This window comes from Panicum hallii, chromosome 5, assembly GCF_002211085.1.
Source record: "Panicum hallii strain FIL2 chromosome 5, PHallii_v3.1, whole genome shotgun sequence".
NCBI lineage: Eukaryota > Viridiplantae > Streptophyta > Magnoliopsida > Poales > Poaceae > Panicum > Panicum hallii.
In genome coordinates, this window is record NC_038046.1 from 5508089 (window position 1) to 5526813 (window position 18725).

Sequence of the window (18725 nt, forward strand, 5' to 3'; positions counted from 1 at the left end):
ATCCAAATAATTTTTTATAACCAGTTCAGATAGAGAAGAGAAGATGCAAAGGGTGTCCGTGTTTTCTTAATTCGATCGGTTGGGCCAGGGAACCGGAGAAAGCTAGCTGTACGGTGCCCATGGTCGACAGCGTACATGTCCGGGGCCCGCCGCCTTCCAGATCACCGGATGTTGACGTGTACAGTTCAAAAAGAAAAAAGATGTCGCCATGTAAGAGCCCCTTATCACACCTTCTCGAAGAGTTTAAAATGAGCTTCATACAAAGTTGTGCCCAAAATTTTTTTTTTCAATAGTTTCATCCATGAAGCATCCAGTGAAACTCTACCTTACGCTGGGGAGGAGAAGCTGGAAATCATAACTTCGTCTAACTTCTCTCGCAGGCCCACGTTAGAAGCTGGAAATCATAACTTCGTCTAACTTCTCTCGCAGCCCCACGTTTCGCCAAACGATTTTAAAAATAGATTCAACTTCACCAGAGAAATAGCTTCAGGAGTCGTTTTAGTGAAAGCTGAAGCTATATCAAACGAATTCTAACATAGCTTTCGCTCGGCTCGGAATGGATTGCAGATGTTCATACTGAACGTTTACCCATGCGGCGTACCACTGCAATAGTCTTGGGCAATGATTGCATCGCGGTGTCTAAGGACGTTTCTGACCATTCCACTCGTCCAGAGGTATAACCATTCGTCAAAAACAGTGTCCCTCTCGATTTTGTTCTTCTACATTCAATTAATAAATTTGTAGTTACCCGAAAAAAATAAAGTTGTGGTTACCGCTTTTTCCCCTTACGTGACAAGATAGACGTGGAGAAGTTTTTGTGGGATGTACTGATTCTTAGGTGCAACTAGTTTTACCACTTCTGCAGATTGTGACGCTCGACACTCTTTACATGGCAACTTCTACAAACAGCTGACATTTGACACTCTCCATCCCTAATCAAACGAAGCATACGGCCGCCTACTACCACGAAAAGCCCAAGATAGAAAAAATAAAAAAGCATTAAGGGAGATGGCACAACCCAAACGTGCCCCCCCCCCCCCCCCCCCCCATATTCCACCATTTGGAGCCAAATGTGAATTCTTCTCTGCATGTCTGCAGTTTCAGTTGAAAACGAAGTATACAATAAGTGGTGGCAGCGTCACCATCCTCGCACAAAGAGAATAATCTCTGCCGAGTCCATCAACGTCACTTGAAAACTTTGTCAAGTGCTAGCTAGGCTGCCGGCGGCAGAAAGCACACGCTCTTCCCGCGGAATGCAACCATCACGGTGACGCAAAAGGCCACTCTCCTCGGAGATCATGGAACTCACCGTGACACCAACACGTTACACGTACAACTGTTCGAAGCCAAAAGACCCGGAACATTCAAAATGGATTAACCGGGTAACGCACCTGGAGGAGAGGACACGTGCTGGGCCCCACCATGTCATACTCACCCTCTCGGCCTCTCCTGCTGCGGTCGCCGAGATCCAGCTGCTGACCGGCGAATACACCGGCACTGTTGGGGTCGCAGTCCCCGAGCGGCGGGCCAGGCATCGGCAACGTTGCATGACAACTTGACAAGTGCACGTCCACCGACCAGCAGTCCCGTGCATTCCCTACCGACCCCCGTATTCAATACGGGCGTGACGGGCGCATCGGTGCCGGCCCTGATCTGGCGGTGCAGCGCACGCGGCGTACACATGGCGACGGCATGAGCGGCCGGCGGGGGAGGGGAGGAGCGACGCAACGGCGAACGGACAAGCAGGCGCGGCAAGCCCACCGGCCGGACGCCCGCGGCGTTCCCAGATAGGCTGATAGGGCGCGGGTATCCGGTCGAGGCCGGGAGGTGCTTTCGGGCGGAAAGGCGAGAGCATCAGCGTCACCGACGCGTGGAGGCCACTGGTGCTGATGCGCTCTCGATCGCAACGGCACACGCTTCACGTTTGGATCGGATTCAGTCGAGGAAGTTTCTGTGGTAGTACAACAACTTTCTGCTAGTTCCGGGTCGATTCGAATATGCGAGCAGCCAAACGAATGGGTTCATGGCGCATTGTTGCTGCCACTGGCGCATTGTTGCTACGCATTCTTGCGCGTAGTAGTGTCAGAGCTTCTTTTTTTGTGTGTGTGTGCGTGTGTTCTGCGTGAACGTTGGGCCCAAAAGGTCCAATGGGCCAATACGTGTGCGTCAGTTTGGCCCATTGTGCTCCACTTCCTTCTCCTCTCCAGGCCCAAAAGCATCGTGGCGCTAGCAACCTAAAAAGGAGCTAAAAAAAATTCTGAAGAGTTTTTGTTGGCCGAGAAAGCAATCACCACCACAACAAAAGGAGCTCCCGAGTGAATCAAAAAAATAAAGGAGCTCCCGAGTCCTGACACTTCAGCGGCGCCGAGACTTCCGTGTGAAGCATCCGAATCAGCACGCCGGCCGCGGATCGCTGCCATGCCACACCCAGCAACCGTAATCACCCTAGCAGCACTGGTACGCTAGCATCATGGAATGACGATGGAGTAGCCAGACATGCCCAAAGCCCGACCGAGGAAGTCGTAGCAGCAGCGAGGCAACAGGCTGCCCATGCGTGCATGCATCTGGCCATCCATCGCGTCAGCGGCAAGCGCGTGAGCTGCGGTGCACGCACCGGAGGATCATTTCTCGGCACGTGAGACGCTGCCGGCGCCTGGCCGCGGTGCCGAGGCAAAATGGAATGGCTATAATGTTTAATCCTGGTTGGACCCCCGGCACGCCGGCGAGGGATCGGCCAACCGGCGTCCGGCACATGGGGGTCCGCGGCGGTGACGTGCGTGCCCGTCGGCGCGTCACGGCACATGCGTGACGAGCGGAAGCGGGGATCTGTACAAGCCTCGGAACTGTCCCATAAAGCCATTGCCTGCTAACTCTAGGGACGTGGTTAGCCGCGGGCCCAAACGACCGCCGCCGGGCCGAACCTTCGCGACCGACCATCCTCTTCATCTGTAGCCCCACACCACACGCACGCACGTCACAGTTTGATGAAGGGATGGGATGGGATGGAAAAACTCAGCGAGCTGCAGCTGCCCCCATGCCGCCGTGCGAGACAGACGCGGTGAGCAGCCCATGTTCCCGTCGGCGTGCCACGACACGTTCGGGACCAAATGACGGCAGGGGATGCTAAAATTGCAGGCGAAATGGGGAAGAACCGAAGAAGGGAAAGGACACGTACGGAGCGAGAAACTACCCTGGACGACACAGCCGGTGCCCGCACGCCGGTTCTCTAGGCCCGCATGTCAGCGACCGCTCACAAATTCGTCGCGCCCTTGCTGAATCTTGACGACAAGGCTACCAGACATACCGGTAGAGCTGGACGGACAGTGGTCCGTGGTCCCAACGGGAGGAGGAGGAGAAAGAAAGGCTACGACTACGAGACCAGCGAGACGGTTGTGCCAATAGATTCTACAAGCTGTTCGCTCGCTCATCTCATCTGTTGTCGCTGCCGGTCCCCTCGCCAGAGGGCCTGGTAGGCTGGTACAAGTATGCGAATGGAACATAAGAAAAGAGCGTGTCTCTGCCTCTATGGTCGGTCCAGCGCCAGCTTAAATGGAAGCCCAAACTGCTGGTGAAACGGTGAGCTGCCAAAACGGGGGGGCCATGCGGATCTAAGGCTGTTCCCAGCAGCGAGCGGGTTCGGATCGGGAAATACCGATCGAATCGGTATAGGGCCCACTTATTCCGCTTCCATCACCGCATCGTGCCTCCAGCAGGTTTCCGAAACATCATCGTAGCTGGCTCGCCCGCCGAGGCGGCCGTTTGCTTCCCGCGCCGGCGTGGTGCTGCCGGCGGCGTGGTGGCAGTGTGCGGCCGGATCTGGAACTGGGCAGGGGCGAGACACGGACCAGCAGTTGAGATCCGGATAGAAGAGGGAAGGTGCGAAAATGGAAGTCGGAAGAGAGCGCTCGGATTTTGGGATCGTATATGGGACAGACGTTGGGTGGCACAATAGTAACAATTTGATCCCATAATCGGGATAAGGTGCCAGATACGATACCTGCTGGGAATAGCCTAAGAGCAACCTTTTTCCGCTTTGTCCTTGCGCTTGTGTTTGCCTCTGTTTTTCTTTTGGAGGGAAATTTCAAATGCTCTCCACCAAAAAAAAATCGTAGCTACAGTCACAGCTACGCTGCTTGAGCAAATTAACAACAGACCTAGTGGTAAGTGGTAACTGCCCGCAGGTTGACCTACTTCTGAACTCTGAGGTACGCCTGCCTGGTAATTAAAAGCAACCTCAAATCCTCCAATCGCCTTTCCTCGATTCAAAATTGCTTCGGTAACTGTCGGCAGCGATGGTTCTGCTCGTCACCGGCCATGCGAGCGTGACACATGAACAGGCTACTGATCTCGCATCAGCGGCGCATAAATATAGTTGACTTTCGCGGGGTGATTGGGAGCAGTATACTATTGGCAACAAGCCCCGCCTCGGCCATTTCAAAATCCCTGACGGATCCGTGCCTCTGCTGCTCCTCTGAGCCAGAATCAACCCGCCAGAGTTTTTTGAATTTTGAACTCTGCGCTTTGTGTACATACATTTCTTTCCCAGTTTTGAATACTACTCTAGTACTCTTGTACGACATCTCCCACCTCGTATATTCCGTAGATTAAAATACGGCCCTAGAAATCGCCACTGTTCTCTGTGCCACCCACGCAAACCCGAGCAAGCAGAGACGACACGAGAGGGTTCTGTGAGGGACGACGGGCACGGAAGAGCAACCGCAGGACTCGACTCCCAGAGCAACCGGCGTGACAGCGAGCCGAGACCCATGGCCATGGGCGGCCGGTGCCGCGCCACCATCCGGCCGCTGCCGCATCGGCTCCCGGAACGTGACGGCCACATGGGCGCCCGGTTGCACCTGGTCCGACGCAACCACACCTTTCCACCGGTGAGGACAACCAAACAAACCAGCACCCTCGTACGGAAGCGAGAAGCGAATACCCATCTCACCGCCACCGGATCAGGCCATGGATGGCCTCCCGATCAGCGAGCGGCTCGACTGCCTGGGGAGGGGGACAACGAAAAAGCTCGCCAGATCAAGACCCCATGCGGCCTCAGGTTCCTTTCCCCCTGCCAGTTGCGTTCACATGGTCTACTTGAACTTGATTTCCAAAAGTTAGATGGGTGGAATCCACAAAAAAAAATTCCCACCGAAAAGGCATTGCCGACGCAGCAAATGCGTTGCCTCGCGATTGTTATATCCCCCGCAAGAACGATAAGCATACCCAAAGGCGGAGCAGAAAGGCGTTCGACGAAAGGCGCCACCGGGAACATCCGAACCGGAGCGGAGGGGGATAATCCGATTCGTTCACACTAGGCCGCACAGCCCTGCCGGGAGATACGAATCGAAGTACCAGCCTTTCTTTCCCCCGCTTTGCTCACCGGCGGAGGAAAAGATTACGGTCGGCCTCGGTTCTCCACGCGCCGCGAGGCCTCGTCTGCTGATCTCCAGCACAGGAACGGACCCGAGGACCGGATCGATGCTTTCGAGTCTCGAGTTTCGGCAGAGGGGCGTGCGAGCCAAAACGAAAGGAAAGGGGTCGGGGCAGGAGCCGAGGATCGCCTGGCCTTGACCGGGTCGGCGCGCGCAGCCACGGCGCACACCACCGAGACGCAACGGGACGACAGGAACCTGCCATCCCCGTCGCGAGACGGAATCCGCGCCACCGCCGAACGCACGCACGCACGCACCTCTCAGCCTCGGCGCGCAGCGTTCCTCCCCTCGTCCACGGAAAACGGCGGGCCTCGCGTGGACAGGGACCAGCGAAGATTCAGAGCTACACCTGTTGGAGGTAAACGAGACCCCGGGGGATCTTGCCAACAATGCAGGGAAATTTACGGGAGTTTCACAGGCATCTCTGTCAGGGGGGACAAGGACATGGCGGCCACGGAGATGCAAGATCCCGGGCCCGGAGCCCCGGCCGCGGCCAGATTCTTTGGCGGTAGCTGACCCGTTGGCTTCGACAGCAACAGGTAAGCCAGAATAAAGGAATTAGACGCCACCAAGCTAAGCAACTGGACGTCATAATCTAGACTTGTTCAGTCGGTCCTCAGGAGGAGAGCGAGAGGGAGAGCTCAACGAGTACACTGCAACCACTCACCGGTTCTGTTCTTCCTGCACCACCACCCAATCATCCAACCACACTGAACTGAACCGAGCTCTCCAACCAAATCATAAACGGAAATGAAATGGAGGCAGGGCCAGACCAAAAAAGAAAAGGGGAGTTCAGACTTGAGAGCTAGTAGCAACCAATTCTTTCCTGAAGACGGCAATTCCTTACCCGGGAAGCAAGCGGTGCAAAAGGGAAGCCGATGCGTTATGCTATGGCACACCAAAAGAAAACGAAAGAGGAAATATGGAGCTCGTATTATTTTCTTGCTTACAGTGACACGTCTTTTTTTCTTCTCAAACTGACTGCTGATGATTTCCCTTGGGAATCATCAGGGTACCACGAGCAGCAAACATGCTGCCAAATCCTCCAAAAGCACCCACTTATTGTTCCTCACCCCCAGCGACCTGCGAAGGCCATGGATCCCGCTCTTGTTCATCGGCCCCCATCCATCCCCAACCGTCATCCAAAATAACCAATATATCACCCACACAAAAGAACACCTAACGCTGATGCACCATGCGCAATGCTACCACCGCTGCCTCCTACTTCTAGCCTAACACCTACCTAGCGCTAGCAATACCAATAGTAATTTTTGCATTAGACATGACCCCGTCAATCTGCCGGAGATCATCTTGCGGCGACGGCGATCCGGCGCTTCGTCAATACGTCCATTCCTGCGGGAGATTCAGCTCGCGAGCGGCGCCGCCGCCGGGGAGCTGGGACGAACGGCTCGCCACCAGGGCGTTGCTCCGGCTCACCAGCGCGTCTGACGAAGCAAAGATAAAAAGGCAAGAAACTGTTAATGGGCGCCATTCACAGTCCAGCTAAGACACATTAATTAGTGTAGTACTACTGGAGGGAATTAATTACCGTGATCAAGAGCGAAACCGCCAGGGTAGATGGGACGGGCCCCGAGGTCCTCGACGTTGAGGTTGAGCGCCTGCACGACGCGCGCCGGGAGGAGAACGGTGGAGCAGGCTGTTGCCAGAATGAGAAATCAGCCAAAAGTTCATGGACAGTGCACTGGAAAACAAACAGGCAAGTTCAGGTGTGCGCTTACCTGGCTTCTTCTTGGGCTCGGCGGGGGCGCCGGCCTGGCGGGGGATGAACACGCCGGTGCCGGCGCACTCGCGCTTGGCGCCGGGAGGGGCAAGGAACAGGGCGCGCATGCCGGCCGCGGACGCAGGCGGCTGTTGCGGCTGCTTCTGGAGCGGAGGCCACGCGGACGGGTTGAGGGCGTGTGGCGCGGCACCATAGCCGGCGGTTCGTTTAGGCCCACAGATGCGCGTGCCCCACGCTGCCGCCGCGGCGACGGCAAGCTCCTGCTCCCGTTGATGCTTGAGCATCTGCTGTTGCTTCAGGGCATTAAACTGCAAAGGAAGAAACCACGCCTCAGAAACCACTCCGCATAAAAAAATCAGTGAGGAAAAGCTTGCGCATCGCCGTAATCCATGGCAGAAGTCCTCACCTGAGCAACTTTCCGGCGCTGTTCCAGCAAGTTATTCGGCTGATAGTGATCGCCACCGGCGGCCTTGGGAGCCGGGGCCGGCGCGGCGGGCTGCTTCGTCGGCGGTACGACGGAGTGGCCATGATGGGCAGCCGCGTTCTTCGGCACGGGGATGCTGTCGCTGCGCAGGCGGGCCACCTGCCCGGCCGCCTGGTGCAGCACGTCCCAGGGATCGGCCGGCTGCTGCTCCAGCGGCGACGACGGCGGCGAGCTGACCTGCGACGCTCCGCCGTTGGGGCTCTCCTCCCCGGACGCCGCCAGGCCGCACAGGATGGACTGTGGCGAGCCGGCCATCACTTCCGCCTGCCACGCGACAAGGGGAAAACAATAACAATCAGCGCTCCGCGAAATTCGAAACCCAAAAAAGCTTCCAAACAGGACACGCCGCAACAGAAATGGAAAGCCAACCTTTGCAGGGGAGGAATCATCGCCGGCTCCCTTGCCGTTCCCGACGAGGAGCCCCGCCACGCGGCGCGGGAGCCCGCCGAGCCCTTCCTCCTCGTCGCTCTCGCTCCTGGCGGCCACGGCCGCCTTCTCCTCCTCGGAGAAGAAGTCGTCGTCCAGGAACTCGTCCGGGAGCCAGAACTCGGCGCCGCCAGCGCGCGGGCACTCCTCCGCCATTCCGCCCAAGGAAAACATCCCGCGGCACGCTTGGACGGGCCCGGCCGCGCGCCTGAATAATATAGCCCCGCCGGTGGCCAGAAATTGCCGCTGGAGGAAGAAATAATAATGGCCAGCACGGACACGGTGATGGCTCCCTCCCGGCCCCCCTAAAACTCCTCCCCCTCCGCTTTGCGTGAGACGAGAAGATTGGAGGGCACCCGACACGGACGGCGAGGCCACCGGAGCGTATCGGATTTTGTTATCGGCCTCAGGAAAAGACGACGGGCGGAGGGGAAGCGAGCGGGAATGTGGAAGGGCGGCGAGCGAGAGCGAGCGGCTGTGGATGCGGAGCAGTGGAGGGGGGGGTGGTGGAGGTCAAACTACTTCTGCCGCTGGGGGATGTGCGGGTGGCTTATATAAAGCGTGGCGAGGGGAGAAAAACGGGGCTTTTCGCGAGATGGGATTAGCGGCGGGGCCGCGTTCCCGTGCGTCTCGCGGCGCCCAAACTCGTCCCCGGCGCCTCGTGTGGCCGCCTGGCTGGGCTAAACTAGGGAGTCCAACCAAATGGACGTCGCTGCTCCTGCGAAACGAGGAACAGGAAGAATTCCAGCCTGTTGGTTGCTCTTGCTCCTATTTGTGGTTTCGGCACTGCTTTCGTGGTGTCACCCACCAACAGCTCCATCGTCGGGGAGCAGCTCAACTAATGTTAGACCGCACCATATGTTAACCGAGGAAATTCCGTGTTTACACGAAGGAACTCGCTTTTTTCATAGAACCCGAACACATTACTCGGTCAATCAAACGTGTAGCAATCGGCGAAACTTTTTGTCAATGATGTCTCATAATTTCGTAGTGGCTTTTTTTGGAATGCTGAACACGAAGCTACTTAGGCTTCGTTTGTTTCATTTTATGGCTGATTTTGAAAGCTCAATTTTAAAAAATTTAAAAGTCAGATGACCCTCGGAATCAGGAATTAAGAATTCAGCTGATTATGGATTCTCGATTTTGTATTCTGAGAGTCATCCGACTTTTGGATTTTATAAAATTGAGCCTTCAGAATTGGTCATAAGCTAAAATAAATAGGGCATAGTTACTCCGTATACATGAATAGATAGGATAAAGGTAAAGATTTTACGTGGTATGGCTTCAAATGGATGTGACGTTCCATCTAATCCGTAACCTGAAGCCTCGCATAAGGTCCCAGTAGAGCTCTAGAACATGCCATAAAAATTAAGATATATCATACTAAGTGTTCCATTACATTTCCCACGCTTAAAATCACATTTTAATGGAACTTCCCTACGATGAGTGCCACCGCCTTATGGTTGGCAGTTTTAACCGCTTATCTTAGCAATGGATATACTAGTTATATATTGGTTTTCTTTTTTGAGTATCGAACACTTATCCGTTTTGTTATTTGCATTTACAGATAAAAATGTTGAGAATTCAGGTTTTGTGAAACTCTAACTTCCACACGTAAGGATATGATGCGTCATTTAATCCGCACTTCGACCTGAGTTCCCTCTATAAAAAAAAACATCACATTTCAATCGAACTTTTTTTATTACATGTGACTTGCGGTTGAGAGCCCACGACATGGTTTATAGCAGTATATATTTTACTGAAACTTTTCTATTGATTTGTTGCTCCTAAATTTATATTTCAACCGGATTATCGCTCCTAGCCCTCGGTCCCTACCTTTACATTTTCGGATCGGGCTCGTGTCACACGCAGTTTTTACCGCGCAGGCCAGCACTGATACTGTTGCCCAATGTATCGGTATAAATAAATATTTTGTTTCTGACAGCGTCAGGGCAGCATGCCATCATCAGCTGCCGTCCATCCCCAATCAGGGACCAACCATCAGCTGTATCTGCGTTGACCATGTACGACCATGCTTCAAAAGTTAAAAATTGCCGGAGGCGGTGGTTCAAATGAGGGGTCTTGGATCCCAGTGAATCTCGCGGCCTCGCCTGGGCAGCCGACGTGGCAGGCGGAGATTCCTCGGGGCGCCCATCTCCAGTTCTACACTCCTCCCGTCCGCGCGCTCCTCGCGCTGATGCCGCAACCGCCGTGCCCGACGACGCCGGCGCGCCAGCCTCGCAGCCGCCACGCGCTAGGTCCTCGCCATGCATTCCCCCAACCTCCAATCATCTGCGGCCACGCCGCGCATGCACTCGCGCTTCCTCCGCGGCGCTCTCGCCGAGCGCGGGCGGACGGAAATAGCGCGAGTAAAGCACCTGCGATCCCGGGTGAGGGAGAAAGAAACGTGAGAGCGAGACGGCCGGGGCGCCCCCCCGTACGTTCCCCGTGATCGTGCTCCGGGTTCGCAGGAGCCGGGAGCGGTGGCCTCGCTCGGAAGCCAAACGTGGCCGACGTGCGCCCCAAACCTTTCGCTCCTTCCCTCAGCGAGGCGAAAGCCACGTCGAGGGTGCAACTAATCTGCTCCATAGGCTAGCATTTAGCAGGAGGTGGTTACTGGACACTTGGGCAGGTCAACAGAACAGCGATCTGGGGCACGCGAATCAACAGCGCTCTCTTCAGGGCTACGCTGTTTTTGCTGGGAGCCTGGGACGTAGGCTTGCTTATCGAAGGGCACGGACACGAGCCGTCGGGTCCGGACGAAGTTCCGTGCGCTTTGGATACCCTTTCTTTACGGCGTGCGAGGAGGAGGGCCGGGGCGCGCCTTTTCGACGAGCACGGCCCTTGCTCCCGGCACGTCGGTCAAGCGACAGCGCGTCGGGCCGTGTTGTTTAGCGGACCGTGCCGTCCCCGCGCCACTGCTCAAGAACGGGGGAGCCTCCTCGTGCTCGTAAAACAATGGGCAGGGGATGGTGGTGCCGGTGGGTCTTGTGGCATTTGTCGCCAGGCCGGCGTGCAGGCTCCCCCTGCGCGGGCATGGCAGATCGGCAGTGGCAGGACTCGTTGCCTGATCGCCGAGCTCTGCCGCTGTTGGAGAGAAAAGTAGGCGCTCACAAAGAAGACAGTGTCTTGCACGCGCTGCGTGCGAGTCGGGGTACAAAAATCCACTGCTGTGCTGTGTGCGTCCCGGGCGACCTTGCGCCGTTACTCCGTCAGCTGACGGGTGCAGTAAAAGGGTGATGGTGTAAGGTTTGACCGCCGTACTTCCGAGTCATTGCGGCGGCAGCTCTGTTGCGCGCTTCTTCGTACTGGGAACAGCTTTCCCGCCATTTCGTCCCACCGCCAAGTTGGAGTTTCCCGCCAAAACCAGTGGAACTTTAAGGCGGTACGGTTAAGAAGGAAAGGCCTCGTCAAAGATCAGAAACGCCCAATCGGTTTGGCTCGCTGATTCAAACTTACGGTGTGTTCCGGTCTAAAGTTTAGAACGTATCGCATCAAAGAAAATCTTGTTATTTAGAACTATTAAATAAAGTCTAATTATAAAACTAATTGTAGAACCCCAGTGCTAATTCGCGAGACGAATCTAATGAGGTATATTAGTTCATGATTAGGGGATGATTACTGTAGCATCACTGTAGCAACTTATGGATTAATTAGGCTCATTAAATTTATCTTGCGAATTAGCACCCATCTGTGCAAAAAAATTTATAATTAGATTTTATTTAATATTTCTAAATGATAAGATTCTTTTTTATACGACGGGTCTAAATTTTAGAAGGTAGGAAACGAACACATCCTTACACGAACCAAAGTAAGATGAGTAGTTCGTAAGATCTCGGCTAACTTGTCTGGCTTAGCTTGTCGAGATAACTCCTTTATAAATAATACTCCGAGTATCTCAGATCGAGTTGTTTGCTTGGTTGTTCCACTAATTTTTTTTGGAATCTTTTATTCCATCCAACCTGACACCAGAAATGCGCACATTTAATATCGCATAACTTTTCCAATCTTCCATGCCATCCAAAGTTCCAAACTAATACCAGAAACGCACACACTTAGGCCCTTTTTAGTTCCCGACGCAAAAAACGCAAAAAAACCGTAAACGCAAAGATGCCAAAGGAATCTTGCTAATTTGAAGTACTAAATGAAGTCTATTTACAAAATTTTTTGCATGGATGGGCTGTAAATCGCGAGACGAATCTAATGAGCCTACTTAATCCATGTTTTGCAACAGTGATGCTACAGTAACCATCCGCTAATTATTGCTTAATCATGGATTAATTAGCATCATTAGATTCGTCTCGCGATTTACAACCCATCTGTGTAAAAAGTTTTGTAAATAGACTTCATTTAGTACTTCAAATTGATAAGATTCTTTTGCAAAAAAAAAATTTAGCCTTTTTGCGCCGTGATCTAAACAGGCCGTTAGGATCGCTGATGAACTGGACAAAGACACCTGAGTGGCAACAGTGCTTTGACTCGGGCTACTTTGGCCGCTTTTGCAGAACTTGAGGGCGACCTGCGTACCTGACGCCATTTGGCAATGGCAGGCGCAGGAGCCAGAGCAAAGCAACGTTCACCAACACGGCGCAGGCGGCAGGGGCTACTCCCGCGGACTTCAAATTTTGAAGCATGCCGGCGCCAACATGGAGGCCGAGGGCGGCGACCCGCGCTCATGTATTGCCAGCCGGCCACGCATCCGATGCGCGCACCCGCCATCTGGGACAGGCCGGACAGCGATCCTTGCATCCAAATCCCCTTCTCCGGCCGTGTCTGCTGCTCTTGTCCTGTTCTTCACGGTTCAAGTGCCGTCCCGTCTAGGCGACGGGACCTGGTCTGCACGATGCACACGCGTCAGCTTCGCGAAGGAAGCCGGTTGAGGACTTGACCCTGGAGGTTTGCAACGCCGGCTCGGCGTCTCGGCGACTCTACTCCTCGAGTTGTTTTGATCGGTGACGATGATCGCACCGTATCTTCGGTTCTTCAGGCACTCGCCAGGTAGCCACTGGCGTAGCCGCGGTGTGGACTAGACCAGCACTGCACGCGAACGCGAAGAAAGGACTCGGGCCGGAAGATTTGGCTCCAGTGGCGACCGTGTCCTCCTCCTCCGCTCGAACCTGTAACACTGTCTCCAACGGAAGACTCTAAATCGTTCTCTAGTATCCTATATATAGAGAAAATTCCGTTCCTTATATGCTCCAGCAGCGTTTTAAATGGTTCTCTAAAATAGAGAACGCTATAGGTTTCCTCTATATATAGAGATTCTCTCTTCTCTTTTCTATTTTTTCTTTATGTTTTAAACACTGGATTAAATAAAAATAAAATATGTCCATAGCATTTGAGTTATGATAAATACGTACCTACAAAAATTTGGAACAAAATACGTTTCTAATATAGGGTTTAATATATAGAGAACGAGATTTAGAGAACGTTGTTGGAGAGAAATGAGATATAGAGGAGAGAATCTTGTAGAGAAGTCTGTAAATGAAGGATATAGAGAAGGATACAGAGAACGACGGTTGCAGATAGGCTAAGAGGGGCAGTTTCGTCGAAACAATGGGAGAACAGCGGATCTGATCTGACGGCTGTCATGTCGTGCACATCCTTGCCGCTGTCCGTTTCGCGGCGTTCGCTGTGCGGGCACGGCACGCTGTCGTCTCGGCTGCGGCCGCCGCCCAACCCCGGGGACGCGCCTCTAGGCACCTGACCTCAACGCCGGCCAGCGTCAGTCACGCAGCCGGGACGGTCGCGGTCGTGTCGTGGCCCCGCCACGGCGCTGTTTCCTCGCCGCGCCGGGCCGAAGCGCCGCTGGTTTCTTCTTTGCGTCGCGCCCCGCAGTACAAACCGGGAAGGCACCTGCCCTCTCCTGCCGCGAGGCCGTCCCGTACGTGTCCGCTAGCATCGCGCGTGATGAAGAACGGCAGAGCCGACCACACCCAACAAACGGGCGAACGGCGTTACGCTGCAGGCCGCAGCAGCCTGTAGGTCGCGGAGCCGCAAATCCTCTCGGTAAACATGTTTACCGGTTTGTTTAGAATCCGACGCCCAAATCACAGCCTCTGCCAACCCTACCTGGCTGGTCAAGATTTTTTCTCTCCCGGCGACGCCCTTTTGGCGGCCGCCAGGAATGAAACCGGATTCTTCAGACGCAAGCATGGTGCTTTTCTTTCCCACATACCGAAAGCAAAGCATACTTGCTCGACCTGGAACCACGTGTGAGATTTGGTGCTTCCCGTGCGTGGTTTGAGAACGCGGGCGTATCGCTGTAGTGCTCGATCGGAAAACTCAGTGCTACCGCCCATGTTGCACGCTATGAGCATCCATCGCTGTGCATGATGAAGTACGTGCTGGTGCTAATGAGGTGCCGGCCCGGCCAGCTTTGGATCCTAAATCTTCGCTTGGAAGCAAAGGGTTTAACGATAAGTCGCTTTTCTCTCTGATCTTTCCTTTGCGGAGCGATAAAAAAAAAGGTCGAAAATATCGTACCTGCGCTGGGTAGTTGCGGAGCCGTCTTTGGCATGCCATGCGGTGGTACACTGGCGGTCTAGCGCCTGTGCCACCCAGGAGTCAACGAGGTGATTTGACCTAGGCATGGCACCTGGCACGGCGCAGCACAGTGCACAGTCCCGTAAAGTACATTTCACAGTGACATCTGGGACCCACTTGTTTCCACACCTCCTTTCTTCCTGCGTGTCGTTTTGTTGCCTGGTGCCTTGGACGCGTCTGGTGGCAGTAGCGAGACAGCGTGATCGTGACCCAACTGTGGATGCAATGCACGTCGTGCCACTGCCATTGCCGGGCGCTACTGGGGCCTAGAGGGAGTAGGGACTATGGAGTCCGGTGCAAAGATCTGCGGCGATACGGCTAGGTTGGGACAAGCATGATCTGGCACATCCGGTGTTGGTTGCTGTACAGTCAGCAAGGTGTCTTCTGCAGTGGCGGCACAGGACACATTGATTAGTCTCGTAATTACAAGCTCCTAACAAATCCGATCCAGATCTTGCCCGATGAAGCCCTTCTCCTCCACAGTGACTTGAGATTATCTGCGCCAACAACTTTGTCTATGTGTCGTGGTATCCACTCTCTCTGCAGATTCACCATTTCTAGAAAATCATGGCCATCCAAATATCTGTTTTGCTAGTGCTCTTCCTATCCTAACCAACTCGACAAAATATCTATCAACGATCGATCTACTACGTGCAGCGCATCCGCACCACATGCTTCGATAGTGGGACACCACGGCCTTCCATCCCGGATCCTGACTAGCGGCCTACCACCTGCTACGAGAAAGAACACCATGCCGTACCAACGACCTAGGGCGAAAGTCAGAACGTTGACGCCGAGCACGCCGGCCGCCGGGAAAACTGATCGTGCGGCGGCGCTGGCAGCAAAGCCAGCAACCGCGCGCTTTCGGCGGCCCGGCCGACGTGTCCGGGTGCACGGGATCCGCCGATCCTGCCGGATCGCGTCACCGCGGCAAAAGGCATCGGGCGACCCGGGCCGGATGTTCCTCCCCCTTTTCTTCTTTGTTCGTAAGAAAAAGGGGGGAAAGAATCGTCGGCTGCTTAGCTTTACACGAGGAGCATCTCGGCAACATGCCAACATGCGCGCACGGCTGCGCGCCACTGTCCGGTGTTCACTGGTGACTCTGTTCCTTTTTAAAGACTGTCGTATATTTTTGGCTGTAACGATCTTAAAACTCAAAAAACTTTTCGCGAAAAAAAATTCAGAGATGGAAACAGAAGTTGAATTGGACCCGATCAAGTTGAACCGGTAATTCGCGTCGCTGTCTCGGTTACGTACGGCGGTGATCACCTAAGCTTCTGAATAAAAACCAGAGCGTCAGTGTCACCCTAGTGGCGCCGATTATTGAGACGAAATCAAGCCAGCCCAGCTGGGGCCAGACGATAGGCTGCAGCTAGCCCTGTCGTCCTGTGCGTCACAGCGTCAGGTGCCGCCTTCTGGACCTGCTCAACGAAACGGAGGGTCAGGATCGCTCGGATGGAATCTCCCTAGCGCCCTTATCTGATAACCTGACGTGGCTGCAGGAACTAGCAATTTGCACGTACGGTGATCGAGTCAAGGATTTGTCTCGGCCTGGCGGCAGCACTAGACTATCCTGTGGTGTATCGGTCAGTACAGCACGCTTAGTGTGACGATCCAGAGCTTTCTGCATGCCATTTCTCAGAGTACTTGATTCCAGATGGCCTCCTAGGAAGTACACCACCATGCTGTATTCTGACTGTTGCCATGAGACAATAACTCCTGCCTTCTGCAAATTGTTCAACCAAGTTCGATTGGTCATTATAGCAGCATTATTACTGGCCGTGAAGCATCGAAAGAGGTTATATTTGCATGAAAAATTTACTGCCCAGCCACTGGCATTCATTCACGCTTTAACTGAACTATGCGTTCCACTGCAATTCAGTTCACCTTTCCAGTCCCCGCACTATAAAACCTGGATTTCCAACTCGTGCAAGCAAGCGCCCCGCAGGCCACAACACGCAAGCAGCACGCGACAAACTCGAGAAGAATCAAAATGGCCCGCTTCATGTCCATCGCAGGCTTCCTCCTCGTGGTCGCGGGCATGTTCTTGGCCGCCCACGCCGCCGACGAGACGAGAGGGTCGTTCGTTGCATCAGCGCCGTCGCCGATCGCCTTCCTCCTCGGGGACGGCGGCCTTGACGAGCGTGCCTATCTCAGCGCTGACTGTGATGAGAATTGTGCTTTTGGAAAAGTTGGAGAGGATGCAGCCGAAAAACATCGCATCTACGGATCGTGGTGAGCTCGTGTCTTTGCGCTGTTGCCCTATCCAGTGAACAGGAGAAGGCCGGCCCATCAGTGACCCAACTGAGCCTGACTCCTTGCCTGAAACGAGTGAAGAAGTTGGGATGCTCCATTTTTTCCTCACTTTTAAATCCATGCGCTGTAATAAAAGTTGTATAAGAGATGCAAGACACTTGTAATCTCTATTTCGCCCAAAAAAAAATTGTAATTTCTAATTATGAAAGAAAAGCATACGTATCTAATATCTTATTCTTTTATTTTTTTAAAACATACGGCCTGTTGGTTTAACTTTTAACAAGACAGAATCAGGCCAACCGTTGCTCAATGGCAGGCAACAGTTAGTCCAGTCCAATATACTCTGTACGTCATGCCAGGGCGAGCACGGTGGCATCTGCCGCTCTTCTAGACTGAACAGCATCGCTGAATTGGAGCCAACGTGAGCAGCCTCTGGCGGCCACTCATCCGATAACCTGATACATACCACTGGAGGAATGAGCCTCCCGGTCTACACACTTCCCGGGTAGTAATTGCCCTGAATTGCTTGTCCTGAGAAAATTAAGCGCACCAAATGCATCAAGTTGCTTCGCTGAATTTAGCACGTCCTAGTACATTGCACGGACCCGCTCTGAAAAAGACAAACCACACTCTCTCCTTTCCTTTTTCTCTCCAAGGTGATGTGAAGTGCAATCCAAGTCTTAATCCCAAGTCCAAACCTCCCCATCATGCGCGGACAAGTCCATGCAATCCGGCAAGTGCCGGGGACTCGCCATCTTCCCCGCCGTTGCACCTGCGGAGACCGTACCTCCGGTGTACCGGCCGTTGGGCATCCGGCGACGGAAAGTTTTGCCCGGCCCGAGCAGCTCGCGGGAACCACTGGCGCCGATCGACTTGCCCCGCAATCATCCCCTAACCCACCAAATCGACCTGAAGAAATTAAGCAACCGATTAGTTCCGCGCCTGACGTACAGCAACATTATTGGACGCGCTCCGGCCCGTTCGACAGGACACGATTGCCTTTGCGTATCCTCCTGTCATTCTGAAACCGCCGCGACGAATAATCTTCGACTACTAGAGTGGTCTCGGCCGTCTCGCCACCGATTGAACGTGTAACCGATCCAGCCGCCGCGAAAGCGAGGAGGCGGTGCGGTGTTTTCCTTCCGGCGACCTAACCGGCGACTGACCACCCGGCGACGGCGAGCGCGAATGATTGGCAGCGGGTTCGCCGGACAGCGACGTCGGGGTTGCAGATGCAGGCGGGCCGTGCGTGGTCCACGCCTAGCGCTCATCGACTGACTTATCGGCGGCAGATGGAACAGGTCTCCCGACCCAAAGGGTGCCGGGACTCCGACCTGACGGTGGCCGGAGACTCAAGCCCACCGAAATCGCTGGAAGATGGCGAAGTGGAGCAGCGGCGAGCGACCGCCGGAGTTGACCGCGGACAGGATTGGGATGGGATGGCGCTCCAATTACACTTGTCAATGTCTAGATGGGGCATGTGCGCGCGGGTGTCTGACCTCACCCGAACTGTGGCATGGTGGATCTCTTACCAAATGCGACATGCGAGGACCTTTTATTTGTTGTAATCGTGTCAGGTCTGAAGTTCTCAACCTGAATTGAGGTTCGCTAAACAACCAGAAGCTGAAACTCAGAAACTAGTATCGGAACGTTGTGATGGGCTGGGCTCAAAGCATGCAGCATGCAGTTTAACAGCCAAAAGGCCCACGGGGCAAGTCCACAACAAATATGTGTTTCGGCGAGAAAACATCAGTTAAGAGTTTTTTTTTTACCTCTCTCAGTCGAGATTTCTTTCTTTTTGAAAAAAAATTGGGCTTGTATCAGCGAAAGACAAATTAAG

The 18725-nt window shown here is 54.1% G+C and overlaps 1 protein-coding gene across 1 annotated transcript; it reads right to left on the bottom strand.

Moving 5' to 3' along the window:
- Positions 1-6336: 6336 nt before the first annotated feature.
- Positions 6337-8590, bottom strand: LOC112893669. The gene is made up of 5 exons (XM_025961123.1): positions 8027-8590; positions 7580-7921; positions 7172-7481; positions 6982-7089; positions 6337-6877 (listed from the first exon to the last, which is right to left on the bottom strand). Exons 1-5 carry the CDS (start codon positions 8255-8257, stop codon positions 6771-6773), a joined length of 1098 nt encoding a protein of 365 aa, XP_025816908.1. The 5' UTR covers positions 8258-8590; the 3' UTR covers positions 6337-6770.
- Between the last annotated feature and the right edge of the window lie 10135 nt (positions 8591-18725).

Excerpts from the sequence above, each read along its gene's own strand:
- LOC112893669 (XM_025961123.1), bottom strand. The coding sequence starts at position 8,257 with ATGTTTTCCTTGGGCGGAATGGCGGAGGAGTGCCCGCGCGCTGGCGGC. Across the intron at positions 7,482-7,579 it reads AGCGCCGGAAAGTTGCTCAG|TTTAATGCCCTGAAGCAACA; the intron begins GTGAGGACTTCT and ends CTTCCTTTGCAG. Across the intron at positions 7,090-7,171 it reads CGAGCCCAAGAAGAAGCCAG|CCTGCTCCACCGTTCTCCTC; the intron begins GTAAGCGCACAC and ends TTCTGGCAACAG.